Here is a 22,580-nt window from a genome sequence, read left to right on the forward strand (position 1 = left end):
GATAGCATTCGGACATACGTTCTACTTTCGAAACGTAAATGAAAGCGCAAAGTGTTGTAGAAAAAGTTGAAACAATACAAAAACTGTCTGTGTAGGTGTGCGCCTGAAAGATGAGCGCGTACTAGATTACTTTTTTCTCTCATTGTTTTCTTTGCTATCCTCAGCACACCTAACGTATCATATTAAACAAATTGAAACACTACACTTGATAATAAGCTCCCGCTGAAAAGAGGTACCGATGGTGACCGCACTCGTTAGGATAGTGAGTAAACATTTCAAAAATATGATAAAAACAAAAAGAAGCAAATCGAGATCTCCACCGTTTTACAAAATTATTAATGAGCGAATGACTAGGAGAAGAAGAAGTGAAAGGCCTGCCCCAGGGGCACAATTACCAATAATTTCTAATTGCTTGTGTTTAAGGGAGAAAAAAAAGTAAGGAGCCACGAAAAGGAAATACATACTGTGTGCGGCTTTTCGCCAGTGTAAAGAAAGCTCAGTAAGCGCGAATAAGATTGTTTCTCAATTTATTTCAATTTTAATTTCGGAATACTATTTCGGATTAATGAGAAGGCCAGAGAGAGAGAGAGGAGGGGGAGAGTTATACAGCAAGCAAGAGTCAGAGGTAAGGCAAAAACAAATCGCAAACTCTTATCGTGATAGTAAGTGAAAATCGAACAGTTGTTTCGCGGATTTTTTTTTTGTTTCGTTAGTAAAAAATGGTGGAAAGAGAAAAAAGTTTATTTTGAATTATGTTGGATTTGTTTTGCATTCTTCTTGTTCCCCAGTTTGGTGAGACGAAACAAAACGAAAACATTTTCTGCGCATGGAATAGAAGGTGTATATAGAGCAATTGCTAAAGCAAATCAAAGATGAAACTAATCGAAGTGAATACGGTGTGCGAAATCGTTGACGATGAATTAACAAGCACCTTAAGTGTAATAGTTTTTTTTTGTTCGTTCTTTCAAGAATATTTATGTGTACATTCAGGCAAAACGATAAAATTAAAGTGAAATTGAGCTAAATCCTGCGGTGTGATATATTTGGAAACATGCGGAAATTAAGATGAGGGATACGGAAACGTAAAAGATTGAAGAAAAACAATAACCAGTCATGGTAAAAAAGTGTAACATATTGAATTCCCGTAGTCGAGGGTATAAAGAAGATTATCTAGAATTACTTTGGGTTGCGTAAGTTGAAAAACAAAGCAAAAACACAAAATCGTGTAGGGCAAGTGTATAAGGTAGGCAGAAAAAAAGGGAAAATATTGGTCAACTGTGTTCAAATTTAGTGCGAAATTGGCTACAACAAAGTGATTGAAGGAAACTTTCTTTCCTAAATTGGATAACGAGTATTATTGAATCATATTGTTTATTATACGCAGGACGAAAAAAATTTAAGCTAAATTAACCGATTGGCATAATTGAACAGATGGTTCTCCTTGCACCGGCTGTCGAATGAAAAATTAAAGATCGCGTGTTTAGATGCTAAATTTATCAAAAACAAGAAAGAGAAAAATCAGTTACACGTTTGGCAATTACACCATAGCTGAGTAAAGGAATTTTCGGAACGTTGAACGTAAAGTGATACACGAGGAGGATAAAAACGCTTCGTAAATGAGTGCAAATCGTGCAAAAAGTGTAAAATTACGGATAAAAGGAAGAAGAACTATACACGAAGACAATATCATAAAATAAAACATCGGTATGAACATAGGCGGAATCGAATGCACATCGTATAGAGCTGTAGCAATTGGCATGGATGAAGGAAAAAAACACCGTAAATTTGTAAATTTGGCGCAAACCCTAATTAAAGTGAAAATTAACGCGAAAAGAAACTGTTTCTTGAAATTAAACAAGTACGTTAGCGGCAAAAGCAAACACTTTGCAAAGCACACCGTCAAATAAAAAGTAAGCTAAATGAGAAGATTGTACCGACAAGTAGAGGCACCATCGAAAGTAGGCCCCATAGCGTCGTTAATGCTGCTGCAACACTGAAGAAAACTTGGCAACCATTCGGTTCAAGCATCAAAGCGTTCCCCAGGAAGGTCATCTTGTTTTTTAGTAAACGAAATATTCTAACCGCCGGCTGGGTGTGTGCTGGATTTATCAAATCAAACACAACAATAAAGCAAAACATTCGTAGACAAGCATGCTAGTGTAGGAGTGCACAAAGTGATGCTAAATACGAATGATAGAGGGTAAGCAAGATGAGAAAGGATTACAGTAACAAACGGAAAGTCCACAACCGAACCTTATCAAGAATTAGTAATGTATTTTCTACCTGTAGCTTGTCCTAACTAACGCTTAAAATAGAACTTGTTTTCTCTAACCACCATCAATGCCAACCATAGCATTATCGAACTATCAAACAAGAGGAAGTAACAAGTGCACAATGAAAAACAAATAGGAAAAAATAGGCCGTTAGTTTCGAATATTTTGTTAAGATTCAACTTTGTTCTATTAGTTCCATCTGTAAATCATCATGTTTTTCTTCACTTTCGTTATCCATTTTGCACACGATCGCCACTTGCCGTAACCGTTTTCCCCGCGTAAGCAGTAAAAGTGTGTGTGTGTTGTTATTTGGTCACTGGTAGGATTTCTAATTTGTTTATATAAAATTCATTCATGAAATCGGTAATACTAGATTCAACCATTAATTTACCGACAACTTCTCTTTACAACCCTGATCATACTACAATTTTCATCATATCGTTAAATTTGTGTTATATTAAACATAATTTTGCCACTATTGTTGAACTTCCAATGAGACAAACATGGTTAACCAGCGCAACGTGCGCTTGCGGACGCTGGGAAGAAAAGAAAGTCAGCCTAGAAATGCAAAACTGTCGCAATCGTAGATGAATGTTTACACAAAAAAATATATCAAATCCGGGATGTTCCTTATGCAAGCAAAAAGTTAAACTATGTATCGAAAATGTAAACTTTACATATATAAATTGTAAGCAGATCCTGCCCGATATTCTCTGTCGGTTTGGCTAGGGTAGACTGTTTTCTACAAAAAACATTCTTGTAACAAAATCCAACAATTTCTCTCTTTCGAAGCTCCACACTCAAACTGATAAAAATATGGAAAAAAAGCATCAATAATAGAGGAAGTAGAAGTTGACTTTACTTCACAGGATTCATACAGTTATTTAGGAATTTAGGAGCGATTGCAAAGTGATAGCGAAACGAGTCGAGCTGGCGCGAAAGTCTGTGGCAGAAAACTAAGGCACGTCGCGCAAACCGGACATAACCATCGGAGGGTGGTGCTTAAAAAACGTGTTCAACCATTCGTGACGCGGAATCCGATATATGTTTGGGCGGTTTTTGTTTTTTTGTTTCCGGTGTCGCTAAGTTTGTGTCCCGCGCATTAGATAAGGGACAAATACGGTGCCCAATAATTGTGAGCTGCCTTATAAAAGCAAAGCGGGAGAAAAGACTGATTGAACTTTAAACGAAAAACAAACAAAACGAAAAAAAGTGCTGAAGCGAAGCGCATGTTACTTCCTCACGCAAGCTGCCAAGAACAGTGTGGCAGTGCAGCTAAAAGCTGTGATTCTGGCACGGCGTAGGGGAAAGTGAGACGTAGGAAGCTAGCGTGCAGAAGCTCGTGTGCTTGGAAGAGGTCAACAGCTAAAGAGAGAACTAGCTGAAAGGGATTGGAAATTGGTTTAATTTAGTTTATGATTTAAAGTTCGGCAACTTTCTTCATATCTTTCTACAATTAACTGCAAAAAAAAAAAACATCACGCTAATAAGCATCTTCACTATTAAACACAAAAACAAGGTCATGTCCAACAGGACATTCTGCAGTTTTATTTGTTGTCCGTGTGTCCTTGCTCTGTCCTACCCTGTTAGCCAAACCCATCCGAGCGCTTGAGTAAGACCCTGCAAAGCAAGGCACAAGAAAAAATAAAGCTTCCCTAGGCGAGTGAGAAGGTGTGAAAGTTTAGAACAAGTTCGAAGAAGAATTGATAAGAATCGATGATAAATTATGCAATATTTGATACCTATTTTATAATTTTTATTACTATATTTTTTTACTCAAAATTGAGGCAAGTAAAAATGCGATAAGGAAACCTGTCCAACACCGAACCAGCACTCACCCGAGAACTGACTATTTTTGATTCCGCTCATAATATTCGTGGTTGTTTCGTCTTCTACGTACGCCACTGTTCGACCAAAACAACTCAACCCGACCGACCTCCCGTCGTAATGGCAACCCACTAGCATTAAGAAATTATGTGCTTTGTTTTGGATGCGTTTCATGGCTCCACGCTCCTTACAGAAGAAAGGTCCTTTTGATAAGCATTTCACAAGGTAGCTGCTTGATTTTCTATTCCAACAAACACACGCACACGCAAATACACTTGTAATGAACACGTAATAAAACATTTATCAATAGTAGTATATTTCCACAGCGCAGCAAAGTTACGAGAGGCCGTTGCATTAAGAGTTTAGTTACTCGACGAAACAGGAGGGCATATTTTTGTTAGTATTGTTCTTCGATTAGTCTTCTGTAAAGTTAAAGAAAAAAAAAACATGTTGCTATCTACGCTTTTTTATTATGTTTGTAAAGGAAGGGAAATTTTCTTCGGCAACCTTTTTTTCTTCACATCACGTGGAGCAGCATCTTTACAAATACTCGATGACTGCGAAACAGATTTGGTCTTTTCGCAAGCCACGCCAGGTAGTTGCTCTTATATTAAGTGTTGGATACAGAGCCCTCTTTTATATTTTTTTATACAGTAGTACATTCATTTTGTTGTACGTTTCCAAAAGTTATGCAAGTAGTGTTTGTTATATTTCCGTTTGTTTGAGCAGTTTTATGTTTTCTTTATTTCCATTGCTGGTTTTATTCACTTTAAATCTCTGTTCCGTTCAGTTCAGCCATAATTGCACCATTCATCGTTTTATTTGCTCTATTGTTTCATTAATTGTTGAATTTGTTGAGTTGTAGGCTCCCAACACGATTTCCCTACGCTGAGAGTAGCACCGCTGGCCACGAAAATTTCCCTTCTTCTTTTCGTTTTTAAGAAGATTAAGTAACTAATGTAAACCATCAAGGCCGCCCAGAACGGAAGCAGAAGGTTAAACTTAATATTTCATCATACAAATACACAATAGGAAAGCAGAATGAGTGCTTAGCAAAAGTGTCCTATCCCCGCCGCCGAATTTTTCTATGTAATCAGATAATCAGATAGTTTTAATTTTTTTCTTGCGTCTAATAGTTAAACTACTGCCCCAATTCAACATTATTGCCCACAATAATCCTCGCCTCGGTCACTGGAGAGTTTAATGAGAACAAGAAAATCGCTACAGTTTACATGCATGTAAACCCTAGCTCGTGTTGCATTTCTTTTGGCCTACCATTTGCCACATTGATGTAGAGAACTAAGTCTAAATTTCTCAAGTCAAAAGGAAATTATTTCTAATTCAACACCGATGCAGTTGGCAAACATTAACCAAACAACAAAATATCAATCAACAGCGTGTTCCGAACATCCAAAAGCGTATGGATTTATAATAACGAGATGAACGAGATTGCCCGAGAAGCAACAAGAAAAAGGTTATTGCTATATATTTTTTTGTATTTTATCTCTTATTTTTGAGTAACGATTCTGTATACATTTTGCGATTATTTTTTAGATAAAATTACGTCTATATATTCGTTGAGTTTTTTTTATATAAGAAAACGGTTCAGCAGCATGTTTAATGCAGATAGCATGAATGGGACGCAATGTCGTGCCCGAGCAGGAAATGTAAAAGAAAGGAACTTAGGAAAGGAAGAGATTCTAAAGGCATCAACCGATAAGAGAGGCAGTGAAGAAGCAGCATACTAAATAGAACACTAATTTTAAGCCCCTCCCCCTTACTTCGTGCGTAAATAAAAATGAAAAACTAACACAACGGATTACAAAATAATACATACATGTTTCAAAATCACATCTCATTTCTATTTCTCAATCTTGGTTACCCAACGCCGCTGAAAAAACTGTCAGAAAGATAAGACAAGGCAAATGCTATCAATGAAAAAGGGATGCGAAGATTTCAAAAATTTCCCGCGAATTTCCGCCTCATTCAACAGAAAAAGAGGCCCTAACCTGGGGCGTCTGTTACATGTTTTCCTTTTAAATAAGTGCTTATATTAAGTTTTCGTCCATGCTAAATATTGTTTCAAACTCCCGTCAGCTTCAGTAGAAGTATTCTTGCATACGTAATATTTAAAATGGGTCTCAATCATTTCAATCACCTTATACATATTAATTCACACTCCGTTAGATTCACCAACAGGAAGACCAATTTGCGATATGGTTCGTTTATTTCCGTTTGTTCTACACTATCCGGGTTTCTGGTTGTTTGTCCACCAAACGGCAGAAAGGATTTACCACGCGAGAAGCAAAAAGCGAAAAGAAAGATGCAGCAGCAAGGCAAACATTGAATTGCCGTTCCCTTGACTAAAACCACCATCCAAATAACCCATTGTGGAGGACCTTTCTCAGAAAGGAAAGTAAAACACGAATGTAGAAAAGAGAGTTGCCAATGGCGCGCCATTTTTTATTATTTACCAAGAGTAATTCAAATCCATCTGAACAGGATTTTGCTCTTACTATAAAAGTCGTATCGAGTGTACATGGAAGGTGTACAAACGGAGACTGCCTGGGAGACTTAGGTTACAGGAAGACAGATACACACTACTTCCGTGAAAAGGATATATCCAAAGCCCTATCTTGAAGGAACGCATGTGCTTCTCTCGTTATCCAACATACGATGCTTGACCGCATCGTAATCACTCAACAGCCAACACAAGCCATCCGTGGAAGGTGAACCGTGCCGAGCCCTCTTAGAGTAGATCCTAGTTTACCGACTAAGTTCACTTCCGCAAACGAAGCATTATTTGTTCGTTCACTGTTACGATTGTAAATGCTTTCCCGACATAGTGTGTTACTCATTAGGCAATAGATTTATTTTCTTATTATTTTTGTGTAACATTTTAGTTTCATTACGCGGTACACCTCATACATGATTTGGAACAGCAAAAAAAGCTTCATTTCCTGGGTTATAGCTACGGATACCATCGATTGCATTGCAGAGCTAGGAAATGTCCATAGTTAAACACTCGATCGATTACTTTCGAATGAATGATGCGAGATACAGCGCAATAATATTTTCTACAACTAACAAGCATAAAAAATGGAGCACTGGAAGACGGTTCACAAAATTCACAATCAATTTGCAAATCAATATAATCGATCATTAGTAGCAAAAACACTTTCAGCAATTTCCTCTGAATTTTTTTTCGTCTTTCAAATCGTCCCGTATGACAACACTCGGAAACATAATGAAATCAGATGAAAAAAGGAACATGGCGAAACCGAATAACGCATACAAGATGTGTGACAGATACATGTTTATGCGAATAGTCCGAAGCTAAAGTAGATAGCATTAAAGCAAAAATTATTATAGTTGACAACTTTTACCTTTTCTTATCCCTTGCCACTAAACAAGAATGAACCGGAAATAAAACAAAAAGGATGTCACCGTTAAAAAAAACAAGGAAAGGAAAACAACACGTTACTGACTCGCAGAAAAACGCAAACGAAACTTTGTTTAAAGATATAAAAAATAAATAATACATCAGAACAATAGAGCAAAACACAATAAACAAACAAACACACACAACGCCGGAGCAGTTAATTATTAAAACTAAAAAGGCGGTAAAAAACCAGCAGCAACAGCGCAACGCAGAAGATACTGAAAAAGGCGGAAAATGCGTTTTTAAGTTAAGAGCAGTGTACACAGTAAACAGCTGAGGGAACAGGAAATTCGCAAAACGCAAGCAGTGAGGGGAAGGTAGGGAACGTGTTAGGGAAAGCCGGAAATAAAAGGAAAGCATCAACCACCTTTGTAACAACTGCTCTATATACGAAAGAAAACTAAAATAAAAATAAATGTTATAATAAAATGCTGTGTTTGGTGTTTCAAATTGGATGACCCTTTGGCAACAGGAAGTATTCCTAACATAGAAAATATCTCCGAAGTCGATACTTAAATATGAATGAATGACGAAAGAAAATACACGAATATATTTCCACGAATAATCAACAAAAGATGTTTATTATGTCCTTCATAATTTTTAACAATACGCTACGGCGAAGATTCGTAACCTGCGGTATGGTGATACGTCGCGTACGTTATGCCCAACACAACAGCTATTCTATAAATAAATTAGTGACTTGCAGACAGTGAGGTACCGACGACTTGGCAGACTGACCGGCGGCCAGCGCTAACCTTAACAACATTTGGGAGTTGACAAAGAGAACTCGAACAGTATGCGAATGCGATCGCGCTTGTCGAAAGAAAATGTACACAAGAGTGCCATCCGTTTACTTGGCCTTACCCTGATTGGCGACGGATTCGATCGCCTTGCGTACGGTCTCCTCGTCGCCCAAGAACTTCATCGAGACCACCGGCTTCAGGTTTTCGTCCAGCTCGTACACGAACGGAATGCCAGTGGGAAGGTTCAGACCCATGATAGCTTCGTCGGTCATCTGGTCCAGATGCTTCACGATACCGCGCAGACTGTTGCCGTGCGCCGCGATGATGATATTCTTGCCCTCCTTCAGCTGTGGAATGATGACATCGTTCCAGTACGGCAGTGTACGGGCGATGGTGAGCTTCAGCGATTCGGCCATCGGGAAATCAGCCGGCTTCGGGTCGTCCTTGTAGCGAGCGTCCTTGACGATCGCATCGTAGTAGGCATGGTCCGGTTCCATGTTCGGTGGCGGGACATCGAAGCTACGGCGCCAGATGAGCACCTGCTCCTCGCCGTACTTCGCGGCCGTCTCGGACTTGTTCAGTCCGGTCAGACCACCGTAGTGACGCTCGTTCAAACGCCACGTCTTCTGAATCGGAATAGCCGTTTGACCGGACTCCTTCAGGATCGAGTCGAGCGTGACCTGGGCGCGGGTCAGCAGCGAGGTGTGGGCAATATCGAACTTCAGTCCGGCTTCCTTGACGGCCTTACCGGCTGCCAGGGCTTCCTCCTTGCCTGCAAATGGGCGGAGAGTGTAAAAGTGTTAGATTACGAATTAATTTCCTTCGGTTACATCATCATAACAAACTAGCGGCCGAACACTTACCCTTATCGCTCAGGTTCGCATCGTACCATCCGCAGAAGAGATTTTTCTGGTTCCACTCGGATTCACCGTGGCGAACCATAACAATACGGTACTTTGCGGCCATTCTTCTTAGCAGAGATATTTTTCGCACTGCACGAAATCAAAAGAACTGGTACGTCTAGGTGCAGATAGCTTCGAACACTCGGAACAAGTCGCAAGCAATCCTGTTTGAAAATCGCGAAACTATCACGATCGACCGACCTTTCGCTTTATGAAGGTCAAATAAAGTCCTGCCGTCAACTGACAGCATGTAATGCTGTGACATATGTCACCGCATCCATAACATTGACCAAATTGTTTACTGCGATACTCGACTGGATGACAAATGATGCACTAATTTTAAAAGTAGAAAATAAATCGTAGTCCTATTTAATTTGATGAAAAATGCAAGAACTTATTGTGGGTTTTCCAGAGATTTGTTGAATATTCTACTGTTTACGAATAGTTGAACATCTCAGTTTTTACGCTGTTTGTTTTTTTTTTTTTCATCGAGGCGTCATTTCAACTGACAGATTTTGGCGCGCTCTTCACATCGGTTCTTCGCAAGCAAAGAAAAGGTTGTATGTTGTGAATTGCTCTTCAGCAGTGCGTATTTTGGTAATTTATTCGTTAGCAGAGGGTTTGGAAAACCTAGGTTTCGTGAAAAACTGTGTGGAAAACTCAAGATAACCAAGCATAATGGCTTCACACGGGCTTACTGTAGGATTTCTAGCGGTAAGTCGCATATCCACTTCGACCACAAAAGAATGCCGGGAACCGTACATGTAAATTCCTGTTTCTTCCAATAGGAAATCATGCAAGGCAACGAATTACAAAATCCCGTGGTACAAATTCTCGGATCGAAGCGAATCGCCGGAAGCGGCGAACAGTCCGAGCGATACCGGTTGCTTATTTCGGACGGTAAGACACTGTATAGCTTCGCGATGCTGGGGACACAATTGAACGATTTGCAGAAGCAGGGCAAATTGCCCGAGTATACCATCATCCGGATCGATCGCTACACGACGTCGGTGGTGAACCGCAACGAGAAGGGCGAAAAGCGTGTACTGATCATCGTCGAACTGACGGTGCTCAAGGATGGCGGGTTGGTGGGAGAAAAGATTGGTAACCCACAGTCGCTGACGGAGAGTGCATCACAGGCCGCTAGTGGGGGAGGATCGGCTTCTGGAAATGAAAAACCTCGCCCCATGGACACAAATTCGACCGGTGGCATCAGCAATGGGTCGTCGTACGGAGCCAATCGATCCATGTTGTCGAGCGCTACGCAACAGAAGGACAACATCACGCTTACCGACTCCCTGACCCATCCCATCTCCTCGCTTAGCCCGTACCAGAACAAGTGGGTCATCAAGGCGCGCGTCATATCCAAGTCGGGCATACGCACTTGGAGCAATGCGAAGGGCGAAGGAAAGCTGTTCAGCATGGATCTGATGGATGAGTCGGGCGAGATTCGTCTTACCGCGTTCAAAGAGCAGTGCGACCGTTACTATCCAATGATTGAAGTGGACAACGTGTACCTCATCTCAAAGTGCCAGCTGAAGCCGGCGAACAAACAGTACTCGAGCCTGAAGAACGACTACGAGATGACGATGACGAACGACACCATCGTGCAGAAATGCACGGACGCCGACGGTGCGATGCCGGAGATCCAGTACAACTTTGTCCCGATTTCGCAGATCGCAAACCTCGAACCGAACGCGCTGGTCGACATCATCGGTATGTGCAAGGAGGCGAGCGAGATGGTACAGTTCACGGCCAAGACTTCCGGCCGCGAGCTGCGTAAGCGCGAGATAACGCTCGTCGACGATAGCAAGGCCTCGGTGCAGCTAACACTTTGGGGCGACGATGCTCAGAATTTTCCAGCCACCACGAACCCGGTGGTGTTGGTCAAGGGTGGCCGGGTGTCGGAGTTTGGTGGCGGTAAGACACTCGGTCTGATCGGTGGCAGCGTGATGAAACTCGATCCGGACAATGAAGCGGCCACCAGGGTGCGCAGTTGGTATGCGAGCGGAGGAGCCGACCAGGCGCTGAACAGTGTATCCGCTCGTACCGGCGGTGGTGCTGCCGGTATGGCCACCGAGTGGATTTCGTTCCAAGAGGCGAAGGATCGCAATCTAGGCGCGGGAGACAAGCCGGACTACTTCCAGATCAAGGCGATGATACACACGATCAAGTCATCCAATGCGGTGTACAAGGCGTGTCCGCAGACGGACTGTAACAAGAAGGTGATCGACCAGGAGAATGGACAGTTCCGTTGCGAAAAGTGTAACGCTGATTTCCCTAACTTCAAGTATCGACTGCTTGTGAATGTAAGTGTTTTATATTTTGTTTGTAGATTTATTTTACGCGATTTTTTACCACCACTTAGTACCACCGATCTAGGAAAGGTAAAATGCAAGTGGCATTCAAGGTTGGCGAATTTTCTGCTCATAGTTTTTAGTTTTCTCCAGTGTGTTTGAAATGAGAAACACTTATTTTATTTATTATTCATCGTGCCAACCTAGCTAGGATTCGTGCTCTTATATTGTCCCTAAAGTGTTTATTACAATTAAGTAAAGATATTTACACAACATTAACCTAATGACGATTCACAATTTTTACTTAATTTGCTTGATTTTATTTAAGTTCCCAAATGCACATTTAGCATCGCATATTGTCAGAAAATTGAAAAAATTCTTAACTTAGTTCTGTGGGAACTAAGTCTTAGCTGATTCAAGAAGCTCTTCAAGAAAACTGAATACGATTTTCGTTATCAAATCGTAGGTTGGTCGGTTGATAATCGAATATTTGTTGCGTTATCATCGCTTTGTCCTTTTTTATAAATCCATTCTGATTACTGCTCGATACTGATTTTACGATTTCCTGGATTGGCTATAAAAATCGTCTCTCCCCTTTTCGTGGCCCCTTTCAGATGCTCATCGGTGACTGGACCTCGAACCGCTGGGTGACCGTGTTCACCGAGCTGGCCGAAGAGATGCTGGGCAAGACGTCGCAGGAGATCGGCAGCAGCCTCGAGTTCAACAAGGAAGAAGCGGAGCGCATCTTTTCCGCCGTCAGCTTCAAATCGTTCGTATTCAAGCTGCGCACCAAGGTGGAATACTTTGGCGAGCAGCCACGGAACAAAACCTCCGCCGTCAGTGTGGCACCGGTAAACCATAAGGAGTACAACGCGCTAATGATCAAGAGCATCCAGGAGCTGACGGGCGTCGGAAAGAACTAGGAGCGACAAGTACCATTCTTTTTCGTGTTTTTTTTCCCAGTTTTTCTTTCTATCGCTCTGATGTACAATTCCATTTCGTTCCGATTTTTTCCCCCTACTTTAAGGCAACACCCCTTCGCACGGGGGTTAAGTAAATGTAACAACAAACGAAGCAACCAATAAACAACGCCAGCCGTTTGTTCAGTGCTACTCATAAGTCCTTGTTGAGTATGAATCGGTTCCCCTCGGACTGTGCGCCCACGTACCGGTAGCGGCATTTTCCGTATGCACCCCGATGATCACCCACCTCCCGCAGCGTCTCCGGCAGCGGGCTGTACACCGGGGCCGTCTTATTTCGCAGCCAGAGTCCACTGCTGACGGTGGTGTAGATGTGCTTCAGTGTGTTGCTTTTCCTGGCCGCCTGCTGCTGGCGCGTTGCTGATAGTACGTTCGGGTCCTGCTCGATCGTTTCGCCGTAATTTTCCAACTGGCATCGTACGAAATCACGTTCCATCTTCTTCACACGCTGTGCGTCGAGAATGCGTAGCTGCGGTAGGTGCCGGATGATGTACAGCCTAAGGGGGCAAGGAAAACCGGATATTGTATTTACTTTGCTCCACTTTCGCTCATGCTGATAAGCAAATTGTGGTATTGTGGTAGGACGCAACATAGTATGGTAGCGGGCGGTTGCTCACCTGTACTTCTGATAGTCGTACTCAGTATACTTGAGGTTGAGCAGATGGCACGGGCAGGCAGGATTTCCGAGCAGGCTCAGGTACTCGAGGTTGGGAAAGCAAAGCGATAGCTTCGTGAGCAGTAAATCTAGATTTTTAAACTGTGTGAACGAAGAGAAAAAGTGTCGTAGTAAGGACAAAATGAAACACTGGTCCGCACAACTGAGCGTCGAAAGACCGGTATTCCTAAAGATGAAATCCGCACTGACCGACCGACCCAGTGGATCATGGTGCAGTTGCGATTTCTCAATTCCTTTTATCAGGACACTGGCCGATAGCCTTTGCCACCGATTGGCATGCAGTGTACGGCACTGCACATATCGGTTCCCTTTGGTTGTTTTGACGATCTATCCGCCGGCCCCAGTTGGCCAACTTTATCGCCTATTGCCAAGACGCGGCCGGAGGCGGCCCTATCTATTACCTTATTGTTATTGAGCGACAGGAGCTTCACGTTGTTGAGCTGCGCGGGGAAGATGATCTCGTCCGTGAGGTAGTTGTTGTCCAGCACCAGCTCCTCTAGGAAGGGAAACAGCTCGAGGGCATCGAACGACGACAGCTTGTTGTGGCTGAGATCCAGATGCTGTGCCCGGTCCGAGTACATCGTGACTATCGCTTCCGGTAGTTTGTACGTGCGTTGATCGAAATAGATCAACTAAGGAGTGATAAGGAAAACACGAGTGTGAATGACTAAAGCCATCAAGGACATGGGAGGAACTTAACCAAAAAAAGGACATTCTAAATAGGAGTCACACTTACCTTCCCCTCCTGGGGGATGTACATGATCTTGTTCCAGTTAATGGCTTCCATTTTTTTCTTCCGCGCCTCTAGATGGCCACTATGTTTCCGTTTCAGGGTAGGATTTGAGACTGCAATCTCCAGCTGCGTTAGTAACATTGACACTCCGTGTGCTCTCACCAATAGACACACCCACACACACTCACACAAAAACCGCCGCCAATGGATGGAGGAACCGGTGTGGATTAATGTACCCGTGCCGCGATTTAAAGGGACAATCGTTCGGTGTCTATCACACTATACTGGCCTGTGGATGGCGGATGCTCTGCAAATAATTACACAGCGGCACGCAACGGCGGGGAGGAAGCACAAGGACAGCAAACAAGCTACAGCTGGGGGTTTTCGTAGCAAACGCCAGCACACGAGGGTTCGGAGTTTGCGTAGGAAACAGAACCCGAAACGAACGACGGAACTGATCAAGCAAGCTCACTGGAGCTTCTACCACAACGGTTAACACGACACTCCGATGGCCGGCCGGGTTCGTTTGGTCTAGCTCTAACCGATTAGATGCGAGAATAGCACAGCACGAAAAGATTCTTCGACGTTGCCGGCATCAAGACACCACCCTGGTATTGCAGCAAATGGCATCGATCGGCGATCCGTACGCGTTATTATTGCTCAACGGGCAAAACCCTATCGCTTTACGCACAATCCGATCCTCCGGTTTCGTGCTCGGTTCTAGGTGTTCTTTTTTTGCTCCTCGTTGTTGTTCTTAACGCTCTTCGTCTTGTCCATTGACACCGCTCTGTACGAAGGTGGTGATGACTATGGCCGGGGTCTATATTTACCCACACCGATTAGCAGAAGCTGCACAACAGGCACACAACAGTCAGTGCTGGCTCTTATCAGCAAGCAATACACGATTGTGGTGTCTTCGGATTTCTTCCCAAACGGTCGCCACCGGGTTGATGGCACGATCGTCCAGCAGCCCGCCGAAACTCCTCCATCCCCTCACTCACTCTGTGTGTCCTATTAAATCGTGTGTCCATCGGGAACTTACCGAAGCCTTCGTAACTCTTCGCCCCGGAGCTACAATGTCGCCGGGAGGATGCCACCGGTTTGGCCGTCGCTTATTCATAGCGCCAACAACACTTCGGGACCATCATTCGGAAAACAAAACACACGTTGACGATACCGATCCTGTGGTGGAATGACAAAAAGTAACAATCTGCCCGAGAAGAGACCGACAAGGGCAAACCCGGCGATGATTCTTATCTCGTTTCTCTTGTAATCTATCTCGGGCGTTGGTGTGGGGGTACGGGCCGTTTCTCTTCTATTTTTTTACACTTTTTACAAATGGTTTGATAGCGTTTTTCCATCTGTTCACCAGCGCTTGCTAGGCCATTCCTCAAACAGCGTGATGAGACGAGCGCAAAATTGTTAATGTTTAAAAAATGCGCTCGTGTAGACACAGTCCCCGGTCAGTCCGAAAGGGACGCCTTTTCCGGCCGGCAATGAAGAAACCCCTCGAAAGTTCGAGCCGTTTCGCTTCATTCGTCACTTGAAGTGATTCCTTCGCTTTTGGGTGCCCACTACCGAGTGGTTGGTTTGACCGGTTTTTCTGGACACCGGTGGTGGTGGTGGTGGTGGGTCCGGTAACATGATACGTGGCTGAGAAGGCGCAGCCGCTCTGTTTAGCCGGCATGTAAGGAAAGGTTAGTTACATGAAACGATGACGACGTACTACGGTGCGCATATGAAGCACCAAAGGGAAAAAAGGGAAGGAACTGTCTCGATTGCAATCGATCGATCCGCGGGCCAACCACATTATTCGATTGGTCTCGATCACTCGTTGCTAACCAGAATGTACCACAACTGCATACGATCATCTTCGTGTGCTGATAGCATTCCAATGATAATACATTTTTTGTTAATCAAAATCTTGTCGACTTTTCATGCTCCATCGTCCAGCCTCTGGTTCGTTTCGATGATCTTTTTTGTTATTAACTCATCTGTTTGTTTTACGCAAAAATGGAATTAATCGCATTTTGGTTCGCCGTGCATCGAGATTCTAAAACCGACAATTGGATGGACAACTCGAACCATCAACATTAAGCAAGTCGGGGAAAATCTTAACTCTGGTCACAGCCAGTGTTAGCATTCAGTAAATGTTCAAATTATTTTTTAATTTTTGTGCATTATATTTAAAAAAAAGTTGAAGCATCCATTAATAGACTGAAACGGTCAAAAAGGGTGATTGTAAAAATATATTTTTCGAATATTTTACCGACACAAAATCTAATTATATGAACCCGTTCCCAAACGCATTTAACAGACCAAAACCTTCACAGAAAACAATATTTATTGAATGTTCACTCAGTATACATTTCCAACGACCTTCCGTGAGATCTACTCTAGATGATCTGTATGAATCGTAACCATAATCCTAACTAATGATGGAATAGTCGCAAGTTAGTGTGAACCATCACGATACCGTGCTCGTTACACGCCTCAATCACACCGGCATCATTCGTTGACCCGGCCGGACTGGCGATGTACGACACTCCGCTCAGCCGTGCCCGGTCCACATTGTCCCGGAACGGGAAGAATGCGTCCGAACCGAGCGAAACACCGGTCAGCTCGCGGGCCCACTGCTCCTTGTCCGCCGCCGTCAGCGTCGCCGGCACCTTCTCCAGCATGGCCTCGAACTGCGCCACCGGCATGTCCTTACCGACCGTCCCGTTCACGTAGTTGTCGATGGCGTTCGAGATTTCCGCCCGCTTGACACCCTTCCGGAACTGCATGCTGGCCACGCGCGGGTGCTGCCGCAGCCACCAATTGTCGGCCTTGTCACCGGCCAGACGCGTACAGTGAATGCGCGACTGCTGACCGGCACCGATGCCAACCACCTGCCCGTCCTTGGCGTAGCAGACGGAGTTGCTCTGGGTGTACTTGAGCGCGATTGTCGCTACGATCAGATCACGCAGTGCTCCCTCCGGCAGCGTTCTGTTCTTCGTCACAACGTTCGTAAACAGTGCCTTGTTGATGTCGGCATCGTTACGGCGCTGCTCCAGCTGCAGCCCGAACAGGGTCTTACGTTCGATCGGGCCGGGTTCGTAGGTGGGATCGATCTGCAGCACGCAGTAGGCGCCGTTTTTCTTCTTCCGCAGCAACTCGAGCGCTTCGTCCGTGTAGCCGGGCGCAATAATGCCATCGGATACTTCGCGCGAAATGATGCGGGCCGTGGCGAGGTCACACGTATCCGAGAGGGCCACAAAGTCACCGAACGATGACATCCGGTCAGCACCACGAGCACGTGCGTACGCAGTCGCCAGTGGAGTCAATTCGTCCACCATATCGTCCACCATGCACAGGCGGGCCTGCTCCGGAGACAGCGGGACTCCAACGGCAGCTCCCGCAGGAGACACGTGCTTGAAGCTGGTCGCTGCCGGCAAACCGAGCGCTCGCTTCAACTCCCGCACCAGCTGCCAACCGTTAAGCGCATCGCACAGATTGATAAAGCCAGGCGAAGCGTTGACCACCTTCAGCGGCAGACGCTCGAGCAGGGTGAAGATCTGGGCCGGTTTCTGATGCGGGTTCATGCCGTAGCGCAGATTCAGCTGGGAAACACCGCCCGAGTACTGCTTGCGGAAGTAGTCCGAAATGATCGCATCGTACTCGGCCGTATGCGTAAACGCCTTGAGGGCTAGCAGCTGGCGGGTTTCTTCCGTCGTATCACCGTGCTTCCGGATCTCCTCCACCACCTTCGGGTAGTCCTTCGGGTCGCACAGCACCGTCACACGCTGGTGATTCTTGGCGGCCGCACGCAACAACGTAACGCCACCGATGTCGATGTTCTCGACCGCGTCCGCCATCGTCACGTCCGGCTTGGAAATGGTCAACCCGAACGGGTACAGGTTGCACACGACGATCTGTGCAAGCTCGTAGTTTTGCTGCCGGATGTCACGCTGATCCGACTCGATCGAGCGGGCCAGGATCGCGGCATGGACGGCTGGGTGGAGAGTTTTCACGCGCCCCCCGAGCATCTCCGGTGCTCCGGTTACGTCCGACACATCACGCACCGGCAGTCCCTGATCGCGGATCGCTTTTGCCGTTCCGCCACTTGCCACCAGCTTCAGCCCGAGTGCGTTCAGGTTCTTCGCAAACTCCAGCAGGCCGGATTTGTCCGACACACTCAGAAGAGCTACGTTAAATAAACCGCCCAATTAGAACCAATCTTCGTTAACTAACCCCCACCCGTTGCTTTCTCCGTTCACCCACTTACCAATCTTTCCACTAGCCATTATTGCGCTGTTGTAGTATCTTTCCGAACCTTTCACTTTCGTAGTCGCACGAAGACTGCTTCCAGTGGCCACCGAATGAGACCCGTACCGCAGGCAGCAACGCCTGAAAAGGCAAACCAATAACAGACACCCCACGGTTGGTATTGTCGTTTCGATGGAGTAGAACAGCGGTAACCAAAACATCCATCCTCCGGAGATAAGCCAGCCCAATACCGCGGGTTGTCCGTTGCCAACGCGGGTAGTGGAAAACGGGGCCAATGCCACAGTTCCGGAGGCGATAGTACGATGGAATAGTGATAGAATTAAAAAATAAAATAAAAGTACTGTCCAGCCCGAAAGGTCAGCAGATGGAGGTTACCGTTTGTTTGTTGCTAATACTGAAAAACAACTCAATCTTTACTAACGTAACGAAACAAGGTTAGCTACGGTGCGCGACGTACCACTTTCCTCTCGATAGTGTGTAATTAACTTTGTATAACTTACGTATTATTTTCTCCAATTCAAGTCCTGGAACGACCGCGTGGGGAGCTGGAATTCGTTTGACAGGCAAGGGCTTTCAAAGGCACCGAAAGATCACACATACGCACAAACGGTATACTCACAGCATCCAGCAAAGGTTGGACCGCATGGAGCTGGATGATTTAGCGGCAAAAAGCACACACTATTTTCTGAGATCCTATGATTGATCTCCGGATAAAGGTGTTAAATTGGTTTATTACCACTTCTCTGTCCGAAGATATAGACCTCACGGCGAGTGATAACTTCACAAAAGCAATTCCCATCAGCCGGTATGTTGCCCCCCTCCCCTTCCATCCCTGCATCAACTCGAAAGATCATCATGTTTTTTCTAATGCTCCGACAATTGACAAACAAACAGACGCGCGCGCTCCCATTCGTCAATGCGCGGTTTCTTTTAGCTTGTTTGTGGTTGTCGTAGTGAAGCCATGATCGCGATCATTAGCGGATCGGGTTTTGAAAACACGTGCCGCCGGTATAGTATGCTCCTCGAGAGAACCATCCGCTCGTTACAGAAGTAATAGGGTGGGGAAGTTATTACTGTGCTAAAAAGCAACAAAACGATCATACATACAGGATGAAGTACTAAATACAGTGCTGATCATAATGTTAGCGCACGTCTCAAGACACCATTTTAAGTTTTATCTATTACATAATTCAACCAATCCAATCAAGCCCCCCCTTAAACCGTTAACGTACCATCAACTATACTTAATGGTCCAAGACTGGACTTTCAATTTTACCATCTCCAAAACAACAAGCCACATGTTTTAAGGTCTTACGTGCAACTACCACTTTTAATCAGAACACATAATTATCTTCTTAGCAAAACTATATTCTCTAGACGAATACATAAATATTAAAGCTCGGCTCTTTGGTCTAAAAGTTAACTGTGCTTTACTTTACGTAAACAGACGCCACGCGCGGCTCGTCCGTGCCTGACACTCTCGCGATCCCCAGCCGAAGTGTATGATCGTCGGATGCTGAACAACGACCTCGATGGATAGCAGGCACTCACATCAGCTGATAACGGTGAGTTATCAGTGAGTGGCCCAAAGCTTATCCATCGGGTCGGATCCTATCACAACAATATGAATATGGAGGAGTTAAATCATGGCGCAAGTTTCCTGGAATAAGTTTCCTGGAAAAAAGTGCCAGAATTTTTTCCGACGAACAATGCGCGTTTCAATCAATCATCGATCCCTCTGACGTATCTTTAGCCATTTTATTATCTATTTGATAAAAAAAACTAGAGGGAGGGGGAAGGGAGTTTATTATAAATTTATGAAATAAGGGAAGCCCGTGGTACCCTGTCATACTGCACACCAGGTTGATAGCGTAGCCGAATTTTCATGGGGGAGTTCATGTTGTACATCCTGTCCAGTATAACCGCAATCTTTAATTGAACGAGACATTCCATTCAAACGGTTCACAAAACGGCATTTATATCACCCATCCTCTCACAAATGGTGTAGCCACGAATTTTGGCTGGGGGGGAAGGGGTTGGGGGGGGGGGAGGGTGCTTCATTTGGGATTTTAATGGACTCCGCTGCGCCGTTGGTTTTGGATTCCGCAATATGCCAATGCGCCCAGAATAATTATCATTCGTCAGCCTTGACACGGTTACACGGAACGAATCCATACTGAGTTTTCTTTGGTTCGATTATCCGTTCGAACATGATTCCCTTGCAATATCCACAATACTATTTACCAATAACTAAACCACGATACTTCTTAGGCAACTGGGCCCATAACCTGTTGTCTTTTGAATGCTTAGCAAGAAGTTCGGATATCCACTCAAGATCAGCAACTACGCCTGCTATGTTCAGATGGTGATGCCCACCTTCTATTTCGTCTTTTATTCTATATCGTTTATATAGTAGAGATTGTTTATGACATGATCAGGTTTATCTATTATAATTCAATTGCCCACAATCTGACCATGGAGATAAGCAATTTTCCTTGAAAAAAGTACCACTATTTTTCCGGATGGACGATGCGTTTCAATCAATCTTCAATCACTATCACGAAACTTCAGCAAAGGCATGACCTTCGAGGAGATCGTTGGGCTAGAGAACAGATGCAGTGCGGACAATTTAATTAATGGGAAATCAATTTAATTAATGGGACGAAAAAAGATTGTTTTCTGAATGGACGAAATGTCAGCAAATTTTGAGTATCCCACATAAATTATAAGTGGAGAACTTAATTCAGTAAGTAACCGATTGCTGCCGGGGTTGAATTTTTGCAAATGCTGTATTGCAGTATAATTGTTAGAATTGTTCTGTTTGTTTTATTTCCAACCCAAGTGGTACCGAAATATGCCTGAGACAATAAAACTATTAACGTACCACAAACTAATGCGTAAATAGAGTTTATCTATTTGCTTAATACTCCAAGGCTGGACTTTCGACTTCAACATCTGGAAAACAAATTAAACCTGTATGAACATGGAGAAGTTAAATCATGGAGATAAGCAATTTTTCTGGAAAAAAGAACCACCGTTTTTTCCGACGAAAGATGCGTTGGAATCAATCATCAATCACTCTCACAAAGCCTCAGCAAAGTTATGGTCTATTAGATAAAAAACTAAAGCAATTATCATTTAGATAACGCTTTTATTACACAAGAGGTGTGTCTTAAGACATACAGAGTCTTAAGAGGTATTAAAATTCAGCATTATCAGTGAGTCTCGCGCAAAAGGCACGTGTATCGTGTGTACTGTCAATATAAGTCAATTACTCGGCTGTGTTATCTTGAAAATTTTATATCGACATTTACATTTATCTATGCGGAAATGATGATTCACTCCCAAGAGATAAACTTTATTTCATGGAATGGAATCTATCTAGTGAGTCAAGAACGACTGATATCAGTGTTTGCCTAATATAAAAAGGTACCGGTACCTTAAATTTCACATCACACATTGCGCATACCTAGTATTGTCAACATGAGGTAAGTAGGGCCAGTGAAAAGAACAATATGTTCTATCCCTAATTGTCTTTCAACCGCAGTTACACAGCATTCCAGCAACAGGTTCTACAACGTCACAATGAGCTTCGAGCCAAACACTCCGCTGCGCCGTTGGTTTTGGATCCCGCAATATGCCAATACGCCCAAGAATGGGCCAACGTAAGTGATCCATTGTCCCAGAATCCGCCATTCCAATAACTCACATTGCAATAACACACTTACGAAACATGAATCCTGATCCTGATTTCAGACGCTAGCAAGCAGGAATGTCATGCAGCATCGGACCAACGGAAAGTACGGAGAAAATCTATTTGCTCAGTTTGGGAACACAAATGTCACCGCCTCGCAAGCCGTGGACTCTTGGTACAATGAAATTAAATACTATCAGTTTGGTGCATCGCAACCACACAACTTTAGCCAGGTTGGCCACTTTACTGCGCTGGTATGGAAGAACTCTCGTAGACTTGGCGTAGGAATTGCCTCTAGAGGGTCGAACGTTTATGTCGTATGTAATTACGACCCAGCGGGTAATTTTATGGGGCAATACCATCTGAACGTTTCGAGAAACTGAAGATGTGTTGAACAAATCATGGGGAAGGTGCATAATATTTTTTTGAAGGTGTATAAGAAAAATAAAAAATTTTACCGTAACTACGGTTGCCTTACTACAATCCGATGGAGGGCACTACAATCCGAAACTGCTCACGGTGTCCTGCCAAATTGATGCGCGTTCTGGGTTTCGTCTTTTTAATCCTCCCGCATCAAAATAGATCTTCTCTACTTTTCGGGGCACCTGAACTTGTTTCAACGTTGCATGATCCCTAATCAGGCCAATGTGATCGTCGACGATGTGAAGTCCGATCGTTTCAATCGCCTTCATATCGCCCTTCATCCATTGTGCCGATGAATTTTCGGGTTTCACCTCTATATCA

At 44.1% G+C, this 22,580-nt stretch overlaps 5 protein-coding genes across 5 annotated transcripts; 2 read left to right on the forward strand and 3 right to left on the reverse strand.

The window, feature by feature from the left end:
- Positions 1–8,102: 8,102 nt before the first annotated feature.
- On the reverse strand, positions 8,103–9,386 carry LOC131288901 (phosphoglycerate mutase 2-like). The gene is made up of 2 exons (XM_058318081.1): positions 9,149–9,386; positions 8,103–9,057 (listed from the first exon to the last, which is right to left on the reverse strand). Exons 1-2 carry the CDS (start codon positions 9,249–9,251, stop codon positions 8,393–8,395), a joined length of 768 nt encoding a protein of 255 aa, XP_058174064.1. The 5' UTR covers positions 9,252–9,386; the 3' UTR covers positions 8,103–8,392.
- Positions 9,387–9,838: 452 nt separating this feature from the next.
- LOC131289296 (replication protein A 70 kDa DNA-binding subunit) lies at positions 9,839–12,424 on the forward strand. The gene is made up of 3 exons (XM_058318521.1): positions 9,839–9,901; positions 9,976–11,496; positions 12,099–12,424. Exons 1-3 carry the CDS (start codon positions 9,866–9,868, stop codon positions 12,405–12,407), a joined length of 1,866 nt encoding a protein of 621 aa, XP_058174504.1. The 5' UTR covers positions 9,839–9,865; the 3' UTR covers positions 12,408–12,424.
- A 24-nt stretch (positions 12,425–12,448) lies between these two features.
- Positions 12,449–14,106, reverse strand: LOC131289297 (leucine-rich melanocyte differentiation-associated protein-like). The gene is made up of 4 exons (XM_058318522.1): positions 13,877–14,106; positions 13,542–13,772; positions 13,082–13,221; positions 12,449–12,961 (listed from the first exon to the last, which is right to left on the reverse strand). The coding sequence occupies exons 1-4, from the start codon at positions 14,012–14,014 to the stop codon at positions 12,598–12,600; spliced, it is 873 nt and encodes a 290-aa protein (XP_058174505.1). The 5' UTR covers positions 14,015–14,106; the 3' UTR covers positions 12,449–12,597.
- Positions 14,107–16,292: 2,186 nt separating this feature from the next.
- On the reverse strand, positions 16,293–18,255 carry LOC131286150 (bifunctional purine biosynthesis protein ATIC). The gene is made up of 2 exons (XM_058315042.1): positions 18,141–18,255; positions 16,293–18,059 (listed from the first exon to the last, which is right to left on the reverse strand). The coding sequence occupies exons 1-2, from the start codon at positions 18,157–18,159 to the stop codon at positions 16,306–16,308; spliced, it is 1,773 nt and encodes a 590-aa protein (XP_058171025.1). The 5' UTR covers positions 18,160–18,255; the 3' UTR covers positions 16,293–16,305.
- Positions 18,256–21,625: 3,370 nt separating this feature from the next.
- LOC131284038 (Golgi-associated plant pathogenesis-related protein 1-like) lies at positions 21,626–22,219 on the forward strand. Its single transcript, XM_058312892.1, has 3 exons — positions 21,626–21,630; positions 21,690–21,807; positions 21,899–22,219. Exons 1-3 carry the CDS (start codon positions 21,626–21,628, stop codon positions 22,217–22,219), a joined length of 444 nt encoding a protein of 147 aa, XP_058168875.1.
- The last annotated feature ends 361 nt before the right edge of the window (positions 22,220–22,580 follow it).

The sequence above is a fragment of the Anopheles ziemanni genome, chromosome 3, assembly GCF_943734765.1.
Source record: "Anopheles ziemanni chromosome 3, idAnoZiCoDA_A2_x.2, whole genome shotgun sequence".
In the NCBI taxonomy this organism is placed as follows: Eukaryota; Metazoa; Arthropoda; class Insecta; order Diptera; family Culicidae; genus Anopheles; species Anopheles ziemanni.

Excerpts from the sequence above, each read along its gene's own strand:
- LOC131288901 (XM_058318081.1), bottom strand. The coding sequence starts at position 9,251 with ATGGCCGCAAAGTACCGTATTGTTATGGTTCGCCACGGTGAATCCGAG. Across the intron at positions 9,058-9,148 it reads TGCGAACCTGAGCGATAAGG|GCAAGGAGGAAGCCCTGGCA; the intron begins GTAAGTGTTCGG and ends GCCCATTTGCAG.
- LOC131289296 (XM_058318521.1), top strand. The coding sequence starts at position 9,866 with ATGGCTTCACACGGGCTTACTGTAGGATTTCTAGCG. Across the intron at positions 9,902-9,975 it reads TTACTGTAGGATTTCTAGCG|GAAATCATGCAAGGCAACGA; the intron begins GTAAGTCGCATA and ends TTCTTCCAATAG. Across the intron at positions 11,497-12,098 it reads AGTATCGACTGCTTGTGAAT|ATGCTCATCGGTGACTGGAC; the intron begins GTAAGTGTTTTA and ends GGCCCCTTTCAG.
- LOC131289297 (XM_058318522.1), bottom strand. The coding sequence starts at position 14,014 with ATGTTACTAACGCAGCTGGAGATTGCAGTCTCAAATCCTACCCTGAAA. Across the intron at positions 13,222-13,541 it reads TGTCGCTCAATAACAATAAG|TTTAAAAATCTAGATTTACT; the intron begins GTAATAGATAGG and ends TCGTTCACACAG. Across the intron at positions 12,962-13,081 it reads TACGACTATCAGAAGTACAG|GCTGTACATCATCCGGCACC; the intron begins GTGAGCAACCGC and ends TTGCCCCCTTAG.
- LOC131284038 (XM_058312892.1), top strand. Across the intron at positions 21,808-21,898 it reads ACGCCCAAGAATGGGCCAAC|ACGCTAGCAAGCAGGAATGT; the intron begins GTAAGTGATCCA and ends TCCTGATTTCAG.